Raw genomic sequence first — 22,846 nt, 5'->3', positions numbered from 1 at the left:
ATTGATTATTTTCCATTATCTATGAATTTCGTGTTTGGAGAAATTAACTCTGAATCAGACCAGTAATTCCTCCAGGTCACGTGACCGGTGGGCAGCCTAGACAGCCTTAGGAGGTATTTCAAAGCTCATATCTAGTACAGTGATACATACATACATCTGGAAATATATACTTTTTCAGAACTAAACAGACACCCAATGTACATGTACTTGTATGAACACATGCACAAACACACTAAACCAAACCCGTAGTCACACTCACACACACACACACACACACACACACACACACAAACACACTTGCCCCCACATTACCCTCTACCAGGGCGACTGATAGATTTTTACGGATATTCACAGATATGTCTCTAGCTAGATAGATTGTCATTTTCAACTGAAGTTCAAGCTGAAGGGTACCCACACATACACACAAAATTAAAGAAGAATATCACTTGTCAGAGACAAGCCACGATACACTCGCGCTCACATACAATACCCGCAAACACACATAAGCTCACATACACACGCGCTCATGAGTCCTGACGTGCGCACACAAATATAAACATTTGTACATATACATGTACATTTGCTCACAGACACATTTGCTCACACACACATGCACGCACATACTTGTTTACACGCACATGCACACCAACACCGACTGACTCTGTCAGTTCCCTTCATAAAGATGTCTTTAGTTACATGTAATAAGCTGAACCCAAAAGTCAAGTGTGTCCACCACTTTCTTGTACTCGCATTGTATATTACCATCCGCATTTTTATTATGTGGATATTTTTTTCTGAGCGAAGTACGGAAAATAACCGTTAATTTAACCAGAAAGCTGTGAATATCTAGGGAAACATTAATCTCTGGCCCTGGTAGAGGGCACTTGTACATACTTGCCCTCCGCGGTTGCCTCTTCACCTTAGCGTCCACTAGCTGTCCCACTCGACCTGGTCTTCCTACACCTTTCTCTAACTAACCTCCCCGTGTGCTGTGTGCTGTTGAGAATCGAATTCTATAAAGCTGAAAATGTATTGTAGTCAGGAATTCAATCTAGTAGAGTGCAGCCATTAGTGTCACACTGACTGTGTGTAATGTGATCTTGCAATCATCTTATAACGACTACACAGGTGCCTTTGTAACCACAGACACATCCCAAGTCAATTTCCAAGCGGTCCTATTTACATTTATTCACACACTTATCTTGCCATATTCTGGTCCAAATGGAAAAAAATAGCCGAATTTTATTCAAAACGACAAAGCAAACTAACACCCCATTTCCATAGATTTTTAGATCGATCTATCCCTGTGGGGAGTCTCACTAGATTACTGTCAGCTTGGCCGGCTTAAGCGTCTGTCCCGCCTACTAAAAGCTGTAAGGGGGTAATTAATTATGGTGTCCGCTCGGCTGACTGCAATTTAGCCTGAGCCCCCAGGGAGTTAGGTCGATCTAAAACTTAATCCTTAGATCGATCTAAATCTCTGGGAAAGCACCCTAAGTCTGCCTTCATGAAGTTGTTGCGGTTTTAGAACCCGGAAGTAGGCGTTTGATTGCAATTCTCCAGTTAAGCACATTCCATCGCCACCTTTTGTGTTGATGACTTCACACAAGTCCCCTCTTTCATAAATGAATAAATAAAAAATATAAATAACGATAAAAAGAAAAAAATAGCTCAAAGTCTGTACCTGGAGATCATAATTTTAGCCTACTATGGACAAATTGAAACCAATGTCAATTCAGTTGAATGAGATATTGTTTTTATAACTGGAAATATTCCCGTATACGGTCAATGTTTCTGATCAATAGTCTAATTATTGTTTAACTATTTAATTTAAATGTATTTGAGTAGATTGTTACGGATCTATCTTAAACCGAAGCAGGCAAATTTTAAGGCTAAAAGTTTCGACCAATTTTCTATCTAAAATTCTTAAGTGAAACCGCTCTATGGAAGTCAGGATAATGACGTCATACGGGGGAAGTGCAATCCGGCCACCGTCTCCTGTAGCTGTCGTTTTAGGACTTGAATTTGTTCAATAAAGTCGCCCTAACTGCGTTCCTAGTTGATCTCCGTTCATCCTAATATATGTCAACGTTGACAATCCCCAAAGGGAAAAATTGTACATACCGTACTGTACTATTGATTTTATCTTCTCGGTAATGGATTAAGGCTTTGTGCAATTGTTGCTGATAGCTTTATATTATCAATTTCAATATAGTATTTTTTCTGTTAGAACGGGGATAATTATCCAAAACTCTCAGATAAAACTTACGTGCTATGCCACAGGCCCAACAAAAGCTTGATGTTGGGTCCATTACGCTGCTTGCATTGTTAGCATTATAAGTTCAAGTAAAATGCGCTCGTATGTTATAGACAAAGTTTTAGATATCTTGTGTGTTTGTTTGCGTGTGTGTGAATGTGCGTGTGTGTGTGTGTGTGTGTGTGTGAGAGAGAGAGAGAGAGAGAGAAAGCGAGAGAGGCGCAATGTTCATGCAAACACTTACCATGACCGGGAAACGCACTCGTCCAAGTTAACACACACACACGTTCCCTTCTGCACCGCGTCGTCCTACATATAACCACGTATTGATTCCTTACCCAGGACAATAGAGAGCCTTTAAGACACTAAGTAAGACAACTAATATTTGCTTTGTGTGGATAAGTACACCGATCGAAGAGGAATCGATGCGAGGATTACCTAACCCCTGCCACCGTGTAGACAGCTGGAGTGTGTTCTTCTCCTCTACCGCAGCCACGGGGCGGAAGATCTGGCAAGAAGTTTTTATCAGAAGAAAAAAAAAGTGGTGTTAAACGTTGAAATAATAATGATCGTTATAATTACGAATTCAGAACCAGGAAGGAATAAATGACAAATATCAACTGTCTGGCTTATGGATCGTAATTTTGTGAACGGTTTTGGATAATATTATGTCTTTTCATTATTTATGAAAGGAAATGTCCATGACAATTAATGTTTGGGTGTTTAAAGGTGTAATGCATATTTTGCGCTTTTAAAGCAATGCTAAAACGACTTTTTTCTTGCTTTTATCCACGCCTTTATTACTACATATCATTCTTTGCAGATATTTCATGTCAGCAAAATCAAATAAGCTTATGGCTTTTCTAAAGCCTCTTTAGATCTCATTAAAAGCGATGTGTCCATATTTGACAATATAAAAATGTATGACCAAGAAAAACAATAACTAATAAAAAAATAAACAAACTCGAGCTACAGAGGTAAGTCTTGTGATGTTTATTTCCGTTTACGTATACATAGTTTTTAACACATGCTCATACATTTCCTAATAATGATAAAATAACAAATTTTCTTCCATGTAAAATAAGTACATCAAAATCATATTACGCAACAACTGCAAATGATACCAGATAGTCAGATTATTATATCAGACACAGAGCGAGGGAGGGACTTAAGTGTGTCAACGTACTTGACAGAACACAACATCAGGCTGTCCTGAGCCATGTCAAGATTTGGCGTCAGCTACAAATGTTTGGTGTATGATCATAGCCAGGAGCTTCCCCAGGAATTGTGTTACTGGGAGTCCAAAATGTGAAGCTGCTCTTTGGCTAACAATTTACAGGGAGACCAACTCAAGCAAGCCCATCCAATACCCCTAAAAAATTTCGAAAGCCGTCCAGTCGCCTTTGGACATACACGTATAGGTCGTCCTCTGAGGCTTATGGCCGTCCAAATGACAGCTGGACGGTTCTTTGAGGAAAACCTTCATTATGACGTAACTTCAATCTGTTTCATATCATGTTGTCACAATAAAAGCGTTGTTACGTCACAAAGTGCAGAATCACACGTGGTTCTGTAACTGGCGCCAAATCCTCAAATGACGTCACAACAAGTCGTCATTGCCGTGTCTGTTGAAGTCGCCAATTTTCCAGTAGCCAATCTCATAACAAAAATGACCAATACATCTAAACCTCTATGAACAAATTGTGATGAAATTGAAAGTTAGAAATATTCACAGCGTGCAGTAGCAGGTCAATTATATCTAATAATCGGGTTATCCTAGGCTTAGAAGGCAATCAGCTGTAATATCTTAACAGATAGTTCAATATTTTTTCAATATTGCGAAATAGGAATGTTCACTGTTTTTAAAAAGTCCATGTCCCTTTCCAACTGGACCACCTCACCCTTTTATTTATTTATTTATTTATTTATTTATTTTGATCAGCTACTGCACATTTATGAACTTCAAATCACCACTCTGACACTTGGAAGCAAGGCATCGAAAACGAACATAGAATTGTTCCATAAAGTGTGTAAATTGTACCATAGCAGAAGTGCAAATATTTATAAGGCATGGGCATATGATATACCTGTAGTTTACAACGTATGTAAAATAATTGTACACAAAAATATATTCTATATAACTATCACAGTAACATTAGTTGGAATGTGACGTATGTATTGGACAAAATGTCATCATTACGAATTCAACGAAATGGGCACATACATAGATTTGATAGGTATACAATTCATCAATAAAAATAATTTGAGACTTGACTATGTACAGACTACAACGATCAATTTAACTTTTAAATAGATAATGCTTACAGTGTTAGAAGCTAAAAAAAAATTTAAGAGTTTTATCAGATTCCTTTATCTATGAAAGCTGCCCTAAATCTCGGAAAGCTGAAGAACAATGGTGTTTTTTTTTTCAAAATGTAACCGTTGTAAAAGCGCTTTTTGTTGAGTGAAACCTTCCACTGGTAAGAGTAATAACAATAATAATAATATAAAAAAGAGCAAGGAAATGTGCACTCTACATAGAGATTTAGGGCAACAACCCAGTAAGTCTGATTATAATATAATATTATAACATATTCCAATTTTTCATCACAGCAACCGTGCTCCAAGTTGATCTTGTTATAAATAATTCCACTCTAGTTGCATGGCAATAATGAAATTCATGACAAAGTCCATTTACTATAATGTTGTGTTACATATACAGGCATCACATTCCGCGTTACTCAATCCTTAGTCGTCGTCCTTTTCGTCTCCAATAGCTTTGCACAGACAGCAAGCGAATATGATGCCCAGGAGCTATAAAGAAAGTAGAATATATAAAAAAATTGTCGCTTTTATAATATAGGACTTGGAAAAAAATCAGTGCTCTCCTTTGAAGCAATACATCATAACAAGCTTTACACAACACTCATCAACTAAAAACACATGCAAAATGTATTTCACCATCTTGAAGAGTATGTAAATAACATTCCTTCTTATCTAAATAACTTCTCGTGTGCATTATCAATACGGAGAAGCTGGAGCTAATCCTTGACATTGGATAAAATGACGTATATTCGCACTAAACAACCAAGGCTCAATTTATAACTTTAAATGAAGTAATGAAATACTGCTTTTGGTACAATTGGCAATACTTCTCAGCATTTATTTACAGCACTGTGAAGTGACACGACTGAGAAATATCCCTGCGTACAGGTATCATAATATATGTGATATATAGACTTATTTGTCTGATCAAAAACCTTCAAATAAAACATAAACTTGATCTTAAATAAACTACGCGAGACTGGGTATATGTCAAAGATATAAAACAATTACCAGAACAAGGAACACGGCTTATTAACATTGCTGAAAGCTGTGTTATCGATGTAAGGTACTTAGTAAAAAAAAAAAAAAACATTCATCGTAAATAAATAAATAAATAAATAAATGATACACAATATATATTAGAGATGATCTCTGTTCTAAACAGTTTCAAGAAAGTCTAGTAAGGCTATAATTCAGATATCTCGAAGAAACGTGATCAGATAAAGTTAAAATAAAGTCTCGTGCAAACGGGATGTGATTAGTCCTCCTCTTTTCCAATGGCCCGACACAGGCAGCATGCGAAAATGATACCGAGTAACTGAAAAGAACAATAGAGGGCAGTGTAAAACCACAAAAGACAGGAGGGAGAAAACATTCAACATAACACGTTACAGTTGTTAGCCTTAGAATAACTCATACGTTAATGCTGAGGAAGCCGGTTGATTGGTCAGTGAGATAGTTACGTAAGACTTGGAGGTTACAATACATCAGGATTACATAGTAGTACAGCAATTAAAAACATTAACACAAACAAACAAATAAATAAGTAAGTTATTTTTTTTTTGGTTACAATTACATTAAGAACTCCATCCACTCTGTCCAGTTATGTCTATGTGGGGTACTGACGTTAGTTCTAGATTCTAGGTTAAATATTTAAAAGACTAAACAGGAAATGAAGAGGGTGCAGTGCGGTTAAAAGCAGCTTGTAGAGATTAGTATGTATGCAGCATAATTTTGATTTATTATTATTTTGGGTGGGGTGGGGGTGGATGAGGTCTACGTGAAACAGAACCGAAATTTTGTTATGTGTGGGATGAAGATTTCCATAATGAAATATGAAATAAAATAAATAAAATCAGAATGGAAAACAATTATGATGTAACAGACTAAGACAATTACATTATGATATGCAGGGTATAAGAGGGGAAACGATTTGCTTGTTATACTCTGTTTAGAAGAAGGGGTACTAAAACGGCTATACTAACGGCATTTTGAATGACTATTCCCGATGATTCACAACGCACTATAAGCAGTGTGTAGAGGAGTAAACCAAAGCACAGGGAGGAGTTACAGGAACATTTTTTTCAGAACTGATGCAGAATTAGGTGATTTCCAATGAAATCACAAGAAAGAAACAAAACAGGATTTTTGAAATCAATCTCCTCATTAAGCGTGGGAGTACTCTTATCAGGCGCGCGGTATCAGAAATGTACGCAGTAACAAGCACTATGCAGCCAACTATCCACATCTAATGAGAAACAGGTTCTAGCTTACAAGAAAAAAGCTGCTAGAAGTTGTTCGGGATCTAAACGACTTCGTTCAAGTTCTTCGTGATGGAGCGACAAAGGCAGCATGCAAATATGATGCCCAGCAGCTGTAAGGCAAGAAACAGAAAGTACAGCTAAATGTAACGGATGTGGCAAATTAGCCCTCACGACCTTCTACTTTGCCTTTAAAAGATTAAAGCATTAGGCTTCAGGCCCTTTTTTTCTCTTATTTGCGTGTTTTGCAAAAACATTTGGTCTCATTGCGTCGTCTTTGATAGAAGCAATTCAAAAGATCAAGGGCGTTTGTAAGGAATAAACCCTTGCCTTGTTTCAACCAAGTTTTTTTTAAGACCGGGAAATGATCTTATTTTTGGAACCTTCTGGGTCTGGATTAGGAGAAGTTAATGATAGGTTAAAAACTTCTAAGCAAAACACTGTTAGCAATATGTTAAATGCCCCTGTCTGAATTCACCTACTGCACAAAGACTCCCAGCAGTGAAAAAAAATCTACCAAGCGGTTAGTTGCGCCCAGCCGCCATGTTGTCACACCTAACACACTCTAAGTACCCCGACCCTCTCTTCTACTTGCCCTCACACACACACACACACACACACGCGCATGCACACACAGACACAAACGCACCTCACTCAGAAAGCGCTGAGGGCAGCGTCATATCTAGGCTACGGCAGGTATGGCACGTGCTAACTACAACACCAGGACGCGGCTGTTCAACTGTTTGCGCCTAAATGTTCCCAAATGGAAACGTGTACTTAGATAAATCCCCGTGCTTGTCGGTGTTACGAAACTAAAGGTCCTTGTAATAAAAAGTCCGCCCTCCCTTCTGTTATAATGGTTAGGGTTAGCCTGACCTAAGTGGATCAAAATCCAGGGCGAGGCTTGCCTGTACAAATGAATGGGAAACGGACTCTATCATGGGGGACTCTCTGTCATGTTACACCGGACCTGCTACAGTGTTATATGCCGTACCGTAGATGAGCCACTGTCCCGCTACACGGGCGGTCAAACTGACTACTGCACCCTTGCAATAGTTCAGTGCACTAGACCAGTACACTAATGAGCCGTGTTCTAGCTACCACAAAGATGGCTGACAAGGATGAGGTGGTGGTGACAAAGGGACTGAAATATTTACCTGCACGACAGCGATGCCAATGCCGATCCCGAGAACGATGCTGCTATACGACATCACCAAGTCCTTTACTTTGTCGTAACAGCCCTGGAACACAGGCAGGATAATTAGTATATGTTACGATAAGAAAAGCCTACAGTGCTATATATTCTGTTCTGGTTGTCAAGTTGTTTCACAATAACTGTTGGAATCAAAAGGCAATGAGAGTTTTTAAATTATAAATCACAAATCAGCAGATATCACAAGTATATTGTTACTAACTTTAAATTGAGGGCTTTATTTTTCTTAGAGCATTTTCCTCTGAGTGCAATAATTATCTCTATCCTTTAGGAACATGTCATTCAGAAACAAATCTTCTAAAAGATACAATATCAAATTCACCCAGCGAAGTCTACCAATACATCCCAAAAGCTCCCGTCTTCTCACGCGAGATCTACACATTTCGCGAGAGGAATCGAGAAGCTGCGAGGTTTCAAAGCAGGTAGCATACTTATACTTACAATGTCGATGTTAGCGTTGGTTGTGGATGGGCTATTGACGCAGTTAGCTATGTCCACGTAGTCGGAGTTAGAAAGACTGCCGATTTGACCGTTCTTGTACTTCGTTTTCCCAGAATCCGTCAACTTGCAGCAAGACAGCGGATAGGTGACTGTGGACGAGAAACATCAGGAGACTTAAACGTAACCTTGAATTGGTATGGCAGTTGTGGCTGTGGACCATTTTAAACAGTTATTTGGGTATGGAACTTTTTAAACAAACAAATGCATCCTTACGAAGTGCGAGACCTAATTTAAAATCGTACGTGTAGCACTAGAGCACGTGTTGCACTAGCTGCTACTGAAATATTTGTGACTTATAAAACACACATGAATATGTATCTACTCTTTGGAAGGCACAGCAAGTGGGTGTGGGTATATATGACTGCAGGTATTGCACATGCGGGGCTAATGAAAGGCGATCCCATCATGCCCTGGCTTTCCTGTATACGAGATTCAGTGTTTGTGTGTGTGTGTGTGTGTGTGTGAGAGAGAGAGAGAGAGAGAGAGAGAGAGAGAGAGAGAAATTAAGGGGAAGAAAACGTTACCAGTGACCGAGGCTCCATTGTAAGTGACAGTTTTGTCCCAGGCGCTGGCGTTGCTGAAGTCGCTGCCGTTAGTGACACCACAACATTGCAACTGCAATATCAATGACATTCTGTTAGAACATCATTCAAATAAATACATCCTTAGTACATGGAACAATAAGGAACCGTATCTGTACATGTGACACGGGTTTATACCCTAGTAATTTCAATTTTAGGGACTTCGCTGCATGAATATGTTTTATGTACGTAGACGCCTTCAACAGGGACAAAATATTTTTACTCCACAAAAAATAATTTAGGCATAATTCTCGTCACTTTCGTCCACTGCATTATATTCACTTCACCCTGTTCATTTATCTACATGTAACACACATTCATTACGATTTACAATTAAAACGAAGAAGTCAACAATAATATTCAATATGCAACCAAGAAGGTACATGTACCCGGTATGTTACGCCATAAAGAGAGAGAGAGAGAGAGAGAGCATCCATCAATCCTCCAGTGAACCGAGAATAAAACACAAATCATACAAATCTCAGCTGAATCGAGACTTTGCGAGAGCAGGGGAAGAGCCCGTATGAAGTGCCCGTATGTTGACTCACCTCTCCCATGGCGTAGTTCCAGGCCAGAGAGATGGGTTCAGATGTGTTCAGTTTGCCGTCAAATTTGTCCTTAATGGTGCCGGTCAGGTAGGTCTTCACCTCTGTCTGGACCTGGGGGGTGGGGGGTGGGGATATGTTAACATGTTATAACACAATTCGTACTGCATTTAGTACTGTGATATTATATTTATTTAAAACTATTGACATTTTCAATACTGAATCATAAAATAAGATAAATAGTGTCCCAGCTGTGCAGAAATGCAGACCCAGACTGCAGCCTCCCATAGAAGCACTTATCAGCTTATATTATACAGCATTTTGTCATAACACAAGTTGTCATAACACAACTTACTGCATCAGTACTGTGATGATATATTAATTTAAAACTCATTTTACCATGTTAGTTAAAATAATGATTGCATTAGTTTTTAACCGTATCTGGGTAAAAAGTAGCAGATTTGGTAAAAAGTGCAGGCACATTTGTGATAGCCTTACAAAAAAATAAATGCATTAGTGAGATACAATTTTATCTGTTTAAACATCACTTTACAGTGTCAGGGAAATATATTGAGTCCTAGGTAAAAGTTATTATAACATTTGTTTTTAACCGTAACTGGATGAAAGGAAGAGAATATGGGAAAAATCGCACGCACGATGAGGCCTTTTAAGATTGCATGTGTGTGCGTGCATATGTTTTAAGTCTCACCCGTCCGTTAAAGACCACGGCCAACACACCGCCTGTTATCTCAATGATGAAGATGATTCCAATGAGAATGGCGTACTGGAAGAGAAATTTTATCAATTATACGAACATCCTGTTTTGTAATATCGCTTGCATAAGATAGAGTTGACGAGCTTTCAATTTCACTATATATGTCGCATGCGAAATGCTCATTTTAATTAAAAAAAATTTTGAGTGATAATTATAATAAAAATATTAACAATCAAGGCAATCATTTAATTTATCAACACAGATATATTCTTAGTAATAAAAGTAATTCAAGGTATATTGTTTTGACACATTTACCCCTCCAGATTAAATATATAAATACTCTTTTTTTGTCCTCCCTGCACCATTTAAGGGGTATATTTTACAAAAATCGACTCTGCTTTTGTCCATCACGTGGCACTCACCAAAACCAAGAGGGGGCGCCACTCTTTTACAGCTCCACAGCAACCGAGGAAGCCGATGACGAAGACTGCTCCACCGCCGGCGATCAGCATATACGCTCCTGTCTTCAGCAGTCCAGCGACATCGAAGGAGCTCGTAATGCCCGCCACATCGGAGTTGATATTAAGAAGCTTGTCGATCCAGTTGCTGGCGTTCGAGTCCAACAAGACCCAGATTCCAACCCCAAGACAGGCCCCTCCCAAGAGCTAAAATCGATAAGAGGGAAATCATTGTACGTTCTTTAAAATCGATATCATTACAGCTTAATTAATGTTAACATGTGCTTTTTGATGTTTTTGGTGTTTTAACAAAAACTTAAACATGCGAAAAAAGATAATAGAAATGGAGAAATTGGTAACATGTTCACCAAACTACTCGTCAAATAAATCCCTTTATACATTTTGAAATTAATTTTTGAAAAACTCTGTCATGTTCCACGCTGAAAATAGCCGAACACCGAAACACTGAAAACACACACACACACACACACACACACACACACACCGATACTCTAATGACCAACTATACAACAGGCTTTGTCATGCTATACTTACGAAAAAGATGATATTGAAGACAAATAATATGTATTTTGCGCACTTGGCTCCGCAACCTAGACCCATTTTGATTCAGTCTGCAAAGAAAAGAAAACATATATATCCAAGTTCCTTCACATTCATAAAAACGAAAATTAAATTTTGTTACAATGAAAACTAACTGCCTTTGTCATATTGCAAAACAGGGGTAGTTAGAATATTTAGCTTTGTCTAAGCTGGTGCACCATGCGAAAGTCACGGATATTTTATCATAAATTTATGGGTAATAAATTTCGTTGCTTTTTTTATTTTAAGAATCACAGAGAATCACGTGTTGACAGCAGGCTAAGAATGCCTTTTAACTTGTTTGCTAGGTTAGGAGGCAAAATTTTTACATTTTGCTCTTGGAGCTTCATCGCGCACATAGGTATATATAGGAAGGAAGTAAAGGCATCGTACCGAGACTGTCAAATCTTAATAACGCGGTCTTTGTAACAGTGTCAGACTTTCGTCCTTATCAAATGGTCGTGATAAAATTGGTTGGAGTTTAAAGTTTCCTTCATGGCTTGTTGTCAACAGTTTAAGATTTCAATTGTCAGATGTGGCGATCATTAACCTGTTTAACGTAAATCGATTACAACCAGTAGACGTTAAAGGTAAAGAAATACTGTTGATTTAACAAACTGTACACATTGTTCCACAAAGGTACCTGTCACACATCGTTGTGGAACCTTAATTTAAAACACAGAATCTCTTAAAAACAACCTTACAGGCAAATCTTACAGATTAGAGTTTACTCAAGGGAGGGAGACCTCCTCATAGAATCACCGCGTCACACACTGATCACGTACAACCAATCAATTACTTGATATCGCTGGGAATGGCTTCCTGATTAACTGACGTCTAATCTATTAGAAGTCTGATAACGCCATAAAGCCCTACCCTCCACCCGAACCACAGAAACATTATTTTCTTTAGACATTTCTATTTCTGTAGATATTCACGAGGTGTGTGCATCTCTGTGCAATAAGGGTTTTTACACAGGCCATCACTGAACAGCCCTCTGGTGGAGGGTAAAGAAGTCACATTTCTGTTCCAGATTGGTATTTTTATTGGTAGAATAGGTTCTGCACACTATACGAAGCATGCTTCAGCGTCCTTATGCTAATTAAGCGTCGATATTTTAATCAAGTAATAGTTGTCTACGTGATAGATGGGTTCCATTTCCGCCATTGTTTTCAGCAATCCCCTGACGTCTTACTGGTACTTCAACGTGATCCAAAATGGCTGCCATGATTCTGTGACAATTGGGTCAAATTGGTGTGTGTGTGAAAACAGTATGGCGTTTGACAAGAGCAAAGAGAGAGGGTTAATTACGTGTATCTTCACCTTTCTGATCCCCACTGCCGAAGACGCTTGGCTTCTGGTTTCACCAGTATGCTTACATGTAATAGGCCAGTAACTGACGAGAACTTTGAATAAAGTAATGCATGCGCCAGTTAGTAGAGGTGGGCATAGATTATCATCATCATAATAATAATAATGCTGATTGTAAAACTATTAAATAATAATAATAATAATAATAATAATAATAATAATAATAAAATGACAATTTACTAATTTACAGTGATAAGAGCAACCTTTGTATTGGGTTGTGACATACATTGTGATACGTGTGATAAAACTTGACACACACTGTGGGAGGAATTAATATTTCATGACGCCAAAGACAAATATGGGTCAAGGGGGGATTAGATCTATATAATAAACATGACATCATTTCATATCCCCTGCTGTGTACACAATCTTCAGAATGATATACAAATAGAATGTCACGGCCGTGGGTCCACTCTGTGGTCCTGATATAGAAGAGCTATTCTGTTAGAAACGTTGGCGACATAATCGACTCAATAGGCTCGGCATTGTCAGGAAAGCGACCGCAAAAATCGATTGTGCACTTTCGATGCTTTTAGAAAGATTACGCAACGCCGGCAAATAGCTTGACTACAGAATTTACCGTTGCCATAATTTGTCATACGTGTTATGATTTATGGGCGTGTATGGGACTCACCCAGCACGAACTGCAAATGAAAAGTGCTGGTGAGTCAATCTGACAGAAACTGGTACAATATAATCACATCATGCTCATTACGAGAGAGAGATCTAATGCTTTGACGACGTCGCTGCCCAATTCCTACTGTGACACGCTTTAGCAAAGAAATTTCAACATGGGCATTGCTATGAGAGAGAGAGAGAGAGAGAGAGAGAGAGAGAGAGAGAGAGGGGGGGGGGGGAAACGCTGACATAATAAAACTGGCGGATTAAGCGTATATCTTGTGTTGGGAGGACATCGGTAAACACACCCCTGCCTCAGATATCACAGCGCTTGTCATGGGTGGGTGTGGGTTCCGAGCTTATTCAGGGCGGGGAAATTCTTGGTCGGATTAAGGGTGTACAAACACTGAGTCACAAATATTTGGAAAACTTGTTTCTTTCGATTGGCTGTCACTCACATAGAGTGCACGTAGCCAGTGGGGTGTGTCTTTGGACCCAGATGATATTCCAATCAGTATTAGTCAGTATTTAACTTGATTTCAAATTAAAACTGCATGTTATGGTTGTGCGCACATCATTTATAAAAAAAGTCAGCAAACAGAATTCTTGTTGGCGGACTTTAAGGGAAAAAACTGAAGTAAAAAGGTTCACAAATCGGCACAAACATACAGCTTATTTTTGTAGAAAGCCTACCCCACCCACCCTCACTCCCACCCCACCCTCAACCCCACCCCCACCCCCAAGACAATCAAACCCGTGGCTAACGGAGTGTATACAAAAACTCGTGATGTTGGGACTCAGAGGGTAAAGTAACGCAGTGAAAACGGGCGTGGTGCATTACTTTATCTATACAGAAGGGACAGAACGCACCTTTCTGGCATATACCACACAATTATAAATTGAAAAAAAAAAAGATTTATAATAATGACAGTAAAAATAATTATGATGATAATGGTATAATTGATTAATAGACTGAAATAGTAAATAGCAGTCGGTGGCCGCTTTCTATCTTGGCACTTGAATATTTTAGACAATCAAGCACTGTGAAGTCAATCCGTACTTTTCGTGTTTACTTTTCTTGTTAAAAAAAGGAAACGCTTTGTGACTGTACAAATACACTTACAGACCCTCCAGATCTAAAATCATATTGGATCCGACCAGGAGCTGTAAAACTGCAGAGCCATATAGTAAATAATTAAGTGTATATCATTTTTATCCACTGGCTTGCCGATCTCTACGCAGCACTTTTGAAAGAAGCTTTCCTGGACTTTATAAACAGAGTTCCATATAAAGACAAAGGAATGTGAAAATAAGCCCTAAAATAATAAGGACAAATCAAAATGAAATTTTCACTCTCATATAAGATTTACTTTATCCTCTGTATTCAGAAAACATCTTAGTTGTTCTTTAGATTAGATATCGTGCAGATAAATATTTTTGACGGTAATCAATCTCCTTAACCACTGCCATCGCATGTCCCTACTGCTATTATTACCAATACACGACAGCGTTGTTTTTTTTTTCTTTTCCTCGGCAGTACAATAAACTAATCAATGAAGAATCGACGTCTGTGACCTGCCTATATGTCAGCATGGTATTTGCTAACTGTACTTAGTTATTATCTAATTTGTTCTTTATGCATAATACAACAAAAGGAACACAGCGGTTGCTTTTCAACACAAATTACGCTGAATTCGAATCCTTCCTTATTTGATAATTCATTACTTTAATTTTCTCTTTGTCCTTTTATTCTACATAACGACGGGCTAGTAATACAGAGAAAAATAATATACAGTTTGGTTCCTCCTATCTGATTTTTGTTGCTTTTTAATACATGTCATTCTGTTTGGAAATTACTCTGCCTCCGGGAACAAAAATGTCTGACGATGGAGAGAGGCTTTCAAGCACGTGCACGAAACCCTTTCTAAAAAAAAATTCGATCCTCCCCTGCAGCACACATATTCCTAACATTAGTCTCACGTTGTCTTTGTCCTTGGCAAACATGACTTAAGCCTTTAGTAGATCTCCTTATCATATCTGGTAACACCTAGCTATTTCAAATAATTAAGTGATAATTGACCTAATATGGATCGTATAAAACATCGGGTAGCTTTTATAATAGAAAACATAACTGTCTTCAAGAATACGAACATTCAGAAAAGCTGTAAATTTCCAAAGAGAAACATATCTGAACGTTTATTCCCACATCCTTGTTGTGTTCCACAAAATGCATCGTCTCTCTCTCTCTCTCTCTCTCTCTCTCTCTCTCTCTCTCTGCCCCCACATCCACACACACACACGCACACACAAACACACATACACACACACACACACACACACACACGCACACACACACACACGCACAAGCACCCCACCCCTCCCTCTCCCGCGAATACAAAATGTTAAGGCCTCTGGGCGTGATTAGTTCCGCCTTCTTACATTGTGAACAGATATATCACTCTTCAAACTAAAACTCTACACGCTACCGACCAGAATATGACGGCTACTACCTTAACCAAGAGACCAAATAATCGTTATGTATATTTACATATGTTTACAAAAGCTCACCCCAAAATTGGCATTAACAGATATTATATAGGGTGCGCCTCCAAATATACACAACGCGCAAGCTATTTTTTTAGCCGGAAATAATTGGGGTTTAGCTCGATGCTGTCTATTATGTTATTTCTATTTATAATGCGTGCGTGATGTATTAGTTTCACATGCATGTATCCTTAGAACTGACTCGATATCATAACAGCATATATATAGCGCCACATTCATGTTAATATCATTAAGCCACCAAGGTAGTTATATTCCACCTGTAGAATTTCACTGCAAGAGAATGTTATTTATACAGGCGATGTACTGCTATGACTTAATATTGCTCAATCAGTGAAAGGAGAGATTGAGAGAGAGAGAGAGAGAAAGGAATGTTAATGTATGTGTATGTGTGTGTGTGTATGTGTGTGTGTATGTGTATGTGTGAGTATGTGTGTGTGTATGTGTGTGTGTGTATGTGTGTGTGTGTATGTGTGTGTGTATGTGTATGTGTGTGTGTGTATGTGTGTGTGTATGTGTGTGTGTATGTGTATGTGTGTGTGTATGTGTATGTGTGAGTATGTGTGTGTGTATGTGTGTGTATGTGTGTGTGTATGTGTGTGTATGTGTGTGTGTATGTGTGTGTGTGTGTATGTGTGTGTGTGTGTGTGTGTGTGTGTGTGCTGGAGAGGAGGAGAGAGAGAGGGGGTGAGAGGAAGAGGAGGAGGGAGGGAGGGATAGATATAGCTAGATAGAGAAAGATAGAGAGATAAGGGCATCACATTAAAAAAAGACACAACAGAAACCGACATCCAGCCAAATCTACTACATGTTTATGAGATCGTATATCATACAGAGTAAGATAATTAAACAGCGATCAATATATCTTTATTCCTAATCAGGTGCGCGTTCCTTAACTCACAATAGGTTGTAGAGTGGGTTATTAGGCTGCAAGCTTCGGAAAATGAATTCCTTTTTGTTTCAGGCTAATTATAGCCAGAGACGGGGCTTGAAGCTTAAAAAAGGCATACATATATAATGTACTAACTAACTTAAAAAAAGTGCATTGTGAAAACACGACAGAGGGAAGGGGATAAGGGGGAGGGTGCCTCTACCCCCAACCGCTTACCCCCATCTGACTATCACCCCATTTCCATAGATTAGATCGACCTACTTTAGATCGACCTAACTCCCTGGGGGTTCACGCTAAATAGCTGTCAGCCGGGCGGACACGAAAGTTAATTACCCCCTTACAGCTTGTAGTAGGCGGGACGGACATTTAAGTCGGATTATCTGAAAGTAATCTAGTGAGACTTCCCGCGGGGATAGATCGATCTAAAATCTATGGGAATAGAGCCTATGTTTACTATTGTTTTATCGAGAGAATCGAAATCAGGGCACACATTTTGGAAATTACGCACATAATTATTGTATCACTGATATGCTGATAGAGCTCCATTGTAAAGATAAAGATATGAACATTTCACAGGGTCGTGTGTTTTCCATGCTACATCTACGCTGTAATCACCATGAAGATTACATATTATTGGAGATCAACTCCCACTGATGTCACAGTAAACCCCAGGGGGGGGGGGGGGCGCTGCACTGTACTAACTTTACCCTCAGCCCACAGGGGCCGCTAGTAGCCTCTTATAATTACATAATTATTGTATCTTTTCAATTTTGTAAACTTTTCTAGCGGCCCCTGTGATTTCAGAGGGAATGGCGGGGTCCTGGTAGTTACATAAGAGTAGACATCTTGATTGGGCGATTTCTCACGGGGGCTTCTGGGATTTCGTAAACTTTTCTGGAGATATCAGAGAGTGTGTTAGCTTCAGCCACAGGTGTATCAAATCCTGCCTACAGACCACGCACGTGCTGATTACTGCCTCCTAGCGACACTAAATTGGCCTTTGATAATGTGTCCTATCTGTATTTGACCAACTCTTTGACACCAATATTAGCTGAATCACCTGTCGATTATAAAGCGTGTAGGTGGTATCAGCTCAACAGCTGTTAGGGTACCAGCGTGACTGGGAACCGTTAATTAAATGTACATTAAATGTTCTTCTGAAAGGGCGAATTGTTTCAAGGGATCAAAAATTAAACAGTACTCTGAATTTGTACAAACTTTCTAGATTTGTGCAAGAATTGTTACGATCGATATCAGAGAGAGAGCGAGAGGTCAAATATGATTACAAAACAATAGGGCGAGATTACATTCATAAATATATATTAAAATATAAGTGTTGGACATTGTTTTCCTTTGAGTCATCTGAACTTATATGATAGACGTATTTGGCGACCCAAATGTCTCGACAAATCCTCTAGTCGATTAGATAGAGTGCAATCTAGAAGACATAGCCCCCTGCATGCACTGGAAACTTGCACAAAGAAAAGCAATGTACTTGCCCCTTCTTCTCTCCATACGATTTCTTTAACTTACCATTATGTTAGAAGCATGCATAAATCCTAATTCTAATTGTTGTGTTTATTACGTATAATACAAACAAAAGGAAATTACATGGTATATTCATTCTATGACTTGTACTTAGTAACTCTATTTATAAACATTACAATTGGTATTATTATAAGTTACAGCAAACTGTTGCTGAAGGCCGGTAATATAATAGGGGTGTTTTGCAGCACGGTGGGATATTATAATATTATGGAAGGCCCGTAGCCAGCAATTTCAAAAGGGGGGTTCTTTTTCTGAAAAAGTGGACCTTTTCCCATAAAAACTTTATGTACCTAGACCAAATTTTACCCAGAGTGGACCTTTTCCCAGCAAAAGGGGCGGTTCTTTCGAACCCCCCGAACCCCCCCTGGCTACGGGCCTGTTAAATAATATGGACATTGGACACAGTGTGACGAGATGGAGGAAATATATTACCTTCACGATCGTTATGCATGTACATGTAACAGGGTTATATGTATGGTGACTCTGAGGCACACCCCCACCCAAAATCATAGATTCTTACACCCCCTGCCCCAACCATAAACAGAACAGACAGACATATTCAAATGTCACGTTGTCAAAGCCAAATCCGTTGTTTTCAGGTAAAACTCAAGAGCTACATGTATTGGCAAAAATCAATAAGAGACCCCAGTTGTACATGTTTTCTTTTAGTAATTTGTTCAACAGTATGCAATAAATAACAGCCATTCCAAGCAGCGACTGAATAAATATTTAACCAGAGGACAGCTCAGGAAATGAAATAAATCGGGATTTATCAACCATAATCTTTATGGAATCGGTCAATGAATTTGCAAAATTATATAGTGTGAAAATTAGTCCTATTCTAACAGCAGAGTGGCGCAGTGGAAGCGTGCGGGGCCCATAACCCCGAGGTCCTAGGATCGAAACCTAGCTCTGCTATCCTTACTTTATTATTTATTTACTTTATCTTTAAAAAAAATCACGCTTTTAAAATGTGTACATAATTAACACTTAACTGATTTTATTGAAAACTGGATTGAAAAATTAGTGAAAAAAGGAAATCGCAATATATCCTGCACGAACCTAATCCCCACCCCACCCCTGCCTACAAACCGCGTTTCTCGTGGTATATAAAAGACTGTTAAATACAGGAGCGGGTCCAGAAAGAGAGAATCGGGGAGGTGACATTAAGCCACTTGCCTTGGCCCTAAGCGCTGTAAGTACCCCTTCTATCCCGTCTTCCCCTCTTATCTACAGAAAACATGCTCAACCAGATTTATCTCCATCTCTGTGTCCTCTATATTAAACCGTAACCGTCCTCGTCAACCTTAACTCCAGATTCACGAGCGTCGTACACCTAAGAAGTCCTCTTTATATCAAATATTGAAATTTGAACCGCCTAGCAACAATCATCTCGACAAGAAACGCTGACAACCACTACAATGATCGGGTCAGGTGGAAGAATGGGAGGCCATGACACATTCCAATCTTTTGTAGAGAGGGGAATTTTCACTGTAAACCTACAAAGGCGGGGAAGCTTAACTAACATGATATAACATATCGACATTGAATGGAATAACCTACAAATTTCACCCACGCAATATTGTTCCCCAGATGACTTTAATAAAGATGTGAAAACCGGTATTTTTAGAAAAAAACATCAAACTGTAAAGTTTGACAGTGATCAGACTTATATCTTAGATAAATTGATCACTACGATTCAGTAAACCAAAATTAAGTCTTCTGTAATTTTTAGGTATAACTGCGGTAATCTTTTAAAATTCACTAAAATATGTATAGGCTACTGAACATCTGATGGTTTATAGACTTTAAATAGTAAATAATATTATATAATTTAGTGCTGAAAGAATGAACTCGAGCGACAGGAGCATTATTTACACACTAGTTGAACGGCTAGCCCAAAGTCATTCACCAAATCCGTAGATGGATGTGTGTGTGTGTGTGTGTGTGTGTGTGTGTGCGTGTGTGTGAGGGGGGGGGAGAAAGGTGGAAGAGGATGACGGAAAGGTACCTGGCCTCTTTAAAATACCCCTGAAACCTCCCCCCTCCTAACCGTAAAGCTCCCGGTGATCGGCAAATCCTCCTGATATTGGGTATTGCAATGTAGAAAGCGCTAAATAAGGTGCGCATATTTTAATCATATATTAATCCCTGTATCTATATGTATTCGTAGCCTCTAACTATCTCCCTTGCAAGAGTTTGATATAGCTCAATGCAATATTCATGATTAACGCGCCTAGATGCTCTTGAAGTCAACAGATTTCGTCCCGTGGTCAATAATTTACAAATACTACGTTACAAAAACAACGCACGGCTCCTGATCAAATCTATGTAGTTTATGGTTCATTTTATAATTACAGGAGATTGTTCTCGACCAGTCGTTATTTGTTCACCAAAAGCCGAGATTCTTCGATTTAAGCCATGACTTCGATTTTGCCGTCACTAATCATTGCTATTCTCTTTAGATTTCTCGCTGGAAACTACCTGTACGTTTAACAATCACATATACGGCTATTGTACAGCTAGTGTACAGCATATACATTGCATAGAACGAAAATGTCACTTACTTTGATTTCAATTCAGAGATATTTTCACCGTGTCTAAAGATTTCGACGTCCACGCGTTTATGACAGCCAGAAATATTATGCCTCGCCCTAGATTCCACAATAGGCACTCGATATTTCAAAGTATGGTCGCAGGTAAACAATTAATAACCGAAGTCAGGCGGAAATAGGCAGTGACGTAGGCAAGGTGATTCAGTTTGCCATGACATTGATGCTATATCGGGACTAAATCCGGCTCCGCCAGCCATTGCGCAACTTATCTACGTGACTTTTATGTCCCTTCCTTAATGTGTACTTCGCTGTGTACATCTTTCATATCAATTTAAGCAAAGTGCACAATAAATGTGGTGCAATAAAGATGTTAATCATGACCAAGAATAGTAGTGGAGAGGAGTGCATTTGTAATGAACGAAAATACCGGTGGCGTTCTCTTTTGAAGAGTTTAACACCTGACCGTGTTTTGTCTAAGAGGGTGATAAAAACCACAAAATAATGATAATAGTTAAAAATAAAATCTTCGAATTAGGACTAAATATATCCTATCGTTTCCGTGATGCCACTCATTGCTGTGGAAGTCCCAATGTACCAAAATAAAAAATGACCCTTGTCATCGTGACAGTAAAATGACGCTGTTTAGTCCCGCGAGTGTGGAATGAAGAGACGGACGTGTTACGATAGATGTGACACGTGATGACGTCAAAACATATACCTCAGATCCGCGTTGCTAAGGTAACCGGTGAATCACCCATATTGTTTTCCTGGGAGAGTATAAATTAACCTGACCACAGAAGGCGGCCTTGATCTCGATCCCAGGTTTCTTACTTTGTCTCTCCTGAGATTTAGGACCCGTCCCCAATGAACGGTAGAATTCTCTGAACCGGTACATTCTGAGAGGGCCTAGGACCTAAAATCTATCCTAGCATACATACATACATAATATCTTTTCCTGATATTAAATCAATTTGTAGCAGAGAAGATAGATTAATTTGAAGTAAAATTGAACGGGAAGCTCGCAAATGAATGAAAATTACAAACAGGCTCGAAATGCGGTCACCGCTGTATTCTTTTAGGTTGGATAGCGCGTTAATACTAATTTCCAAGAATCGTGGTCAAAATATTTACGTGTAAACCGCTATTAGGAATTCCAAAACTAACGACAATAGCCAGTTTCAATCATTTAAAGTTCACTGGTTGCTTGCTCAGTTACATTCTAACCATTTGTGGGGAGTACCACTCTTTAACATCAAACCAAAACAAATGAATCTTGGACTTAACTTCTTGATTCAGATTAACAAACCAGACATCTTTACTGCTTTAGAATTTACACAACGTGCAGAAGAATTACGAACCATAAACAAAAATATAACGTGAAGTCACCGAAAATGCTTGCGAATTTTTGAATTTCACTGTTGGGGGGGGGGGGGGGGGGTATTTCAGAATAAGCAGGCCCAGCTAGTGTACCACTCGTAGTGACCAGTAGTTTACACTGAGGCACGTTCTCTATGCATGCACGACGTCAGAGGCGATCATCAGCATGTTCATAATAGCCCTCAGCAATATTGACTTTCATATCACTTATATAGATAGTGCTCACAATGAATGGGGATTAATTAATTCTTTGTCGTGTTAATAACTACACGTATGTTTAATCAAGGGGGTCAAACTTTTGGAACATCTTAGTTTAATCGAAGTGAATGAATACTTTGATATGAGCTGAGTGCGTTTTTTTTTATTTTGAAAGATATGTCGACTAAGTGCTTCTTGTCAATCAGATTAAAAGGTACATGGTAAAGGCAGAAGTACTGTACGCATATCATATCAAACGATATCATTGT

General features: G+C 38.9%; 1 protein-coding gene and 1 non-coding gene across 5 annotated transcripts; one reads left to right on the top strand and one right to left on the bottom strand.

The window, feature by feature from the left end:
* Positions 1 to 3,227: 3,227 nt before the first annotated feature.
* Positions 3,228 to 21,226, bottom strand: LOC106155457 (tetraspanin-18). Of its 4 annotated transcripts, none has more exons than XM_013530321.3 (10): positions 21,015 to 21,226; positions 11,412 to 11,488; positions 10,821 to 11,063; positions 10,393 to 10,467; positions 9,687 to 9,797; positions 9,082 to 9,172; positions 8,498 to 8,646; positions 8,001 to 8,084; positions 6,857 to 6,956; positions 3,228 to 5,071 (listed from the first exon to the last, which is right to left on the bottom strand). In XM_013530321.3, exons 2-9 carry the CDS (start codon positions 11,475 to 11,477, stop codon positions 6,888 to 6,890), a joined length of 888 nt encoding a protein of 295 aa, XP_013385775.2. In that variant the 5' UTR covers positions 11,478 to 11,488; positions 21,015 to 21,226; the 3' UTR covers positions 3,228 to 5,071; positions 6,857 to 6,887. The 4 variants fall into 4 exon arrangements, with proteins under 4 accessions (XP_013385775.2, XP_013385774.2, XP_013385778.2 ...); XM_013530320.3 differs by having other exon boundaries at positions 3,228 to 5,900; positions 21,015 to 21,225; XM_013530324.2 differs by lacking the exon at positions 6,857 to 6,956 and having other exon boundaries at positions 21,015 to 21,218.
* On the top strand, positions 19,294 to 19,365 carry Trnam-cau (transfer RNA methionine (anticodon CAU)). Its single transcript has one exon. It is a non-coding gene; the product is annotated as a tRNA-Met (tRNA).
* Positions 21,227 to 22,846: the final 1,620 nt, after the last annotated feature.

The sequence above is a fragment of the Lingula anatina genome, chromosome 8 (assembly GCF_051362555.1).
Source record: "Lingula anatina isolate TDL-2025a chromosome 8, LinAna3.0, whole genome shotgun sequence".
NCBI classification, from domain to species: Eukaryota; Metazoa; Brachiopoda; class Lingulata; order Lingulida; family Lingulidae; genus Lingula; species Lingula anatina.
The sequence above is the reverse complement of the archived record's forward strand: the minus strand, read 5'-3'. Positions and strand labels throughout refer to the sequence as shown.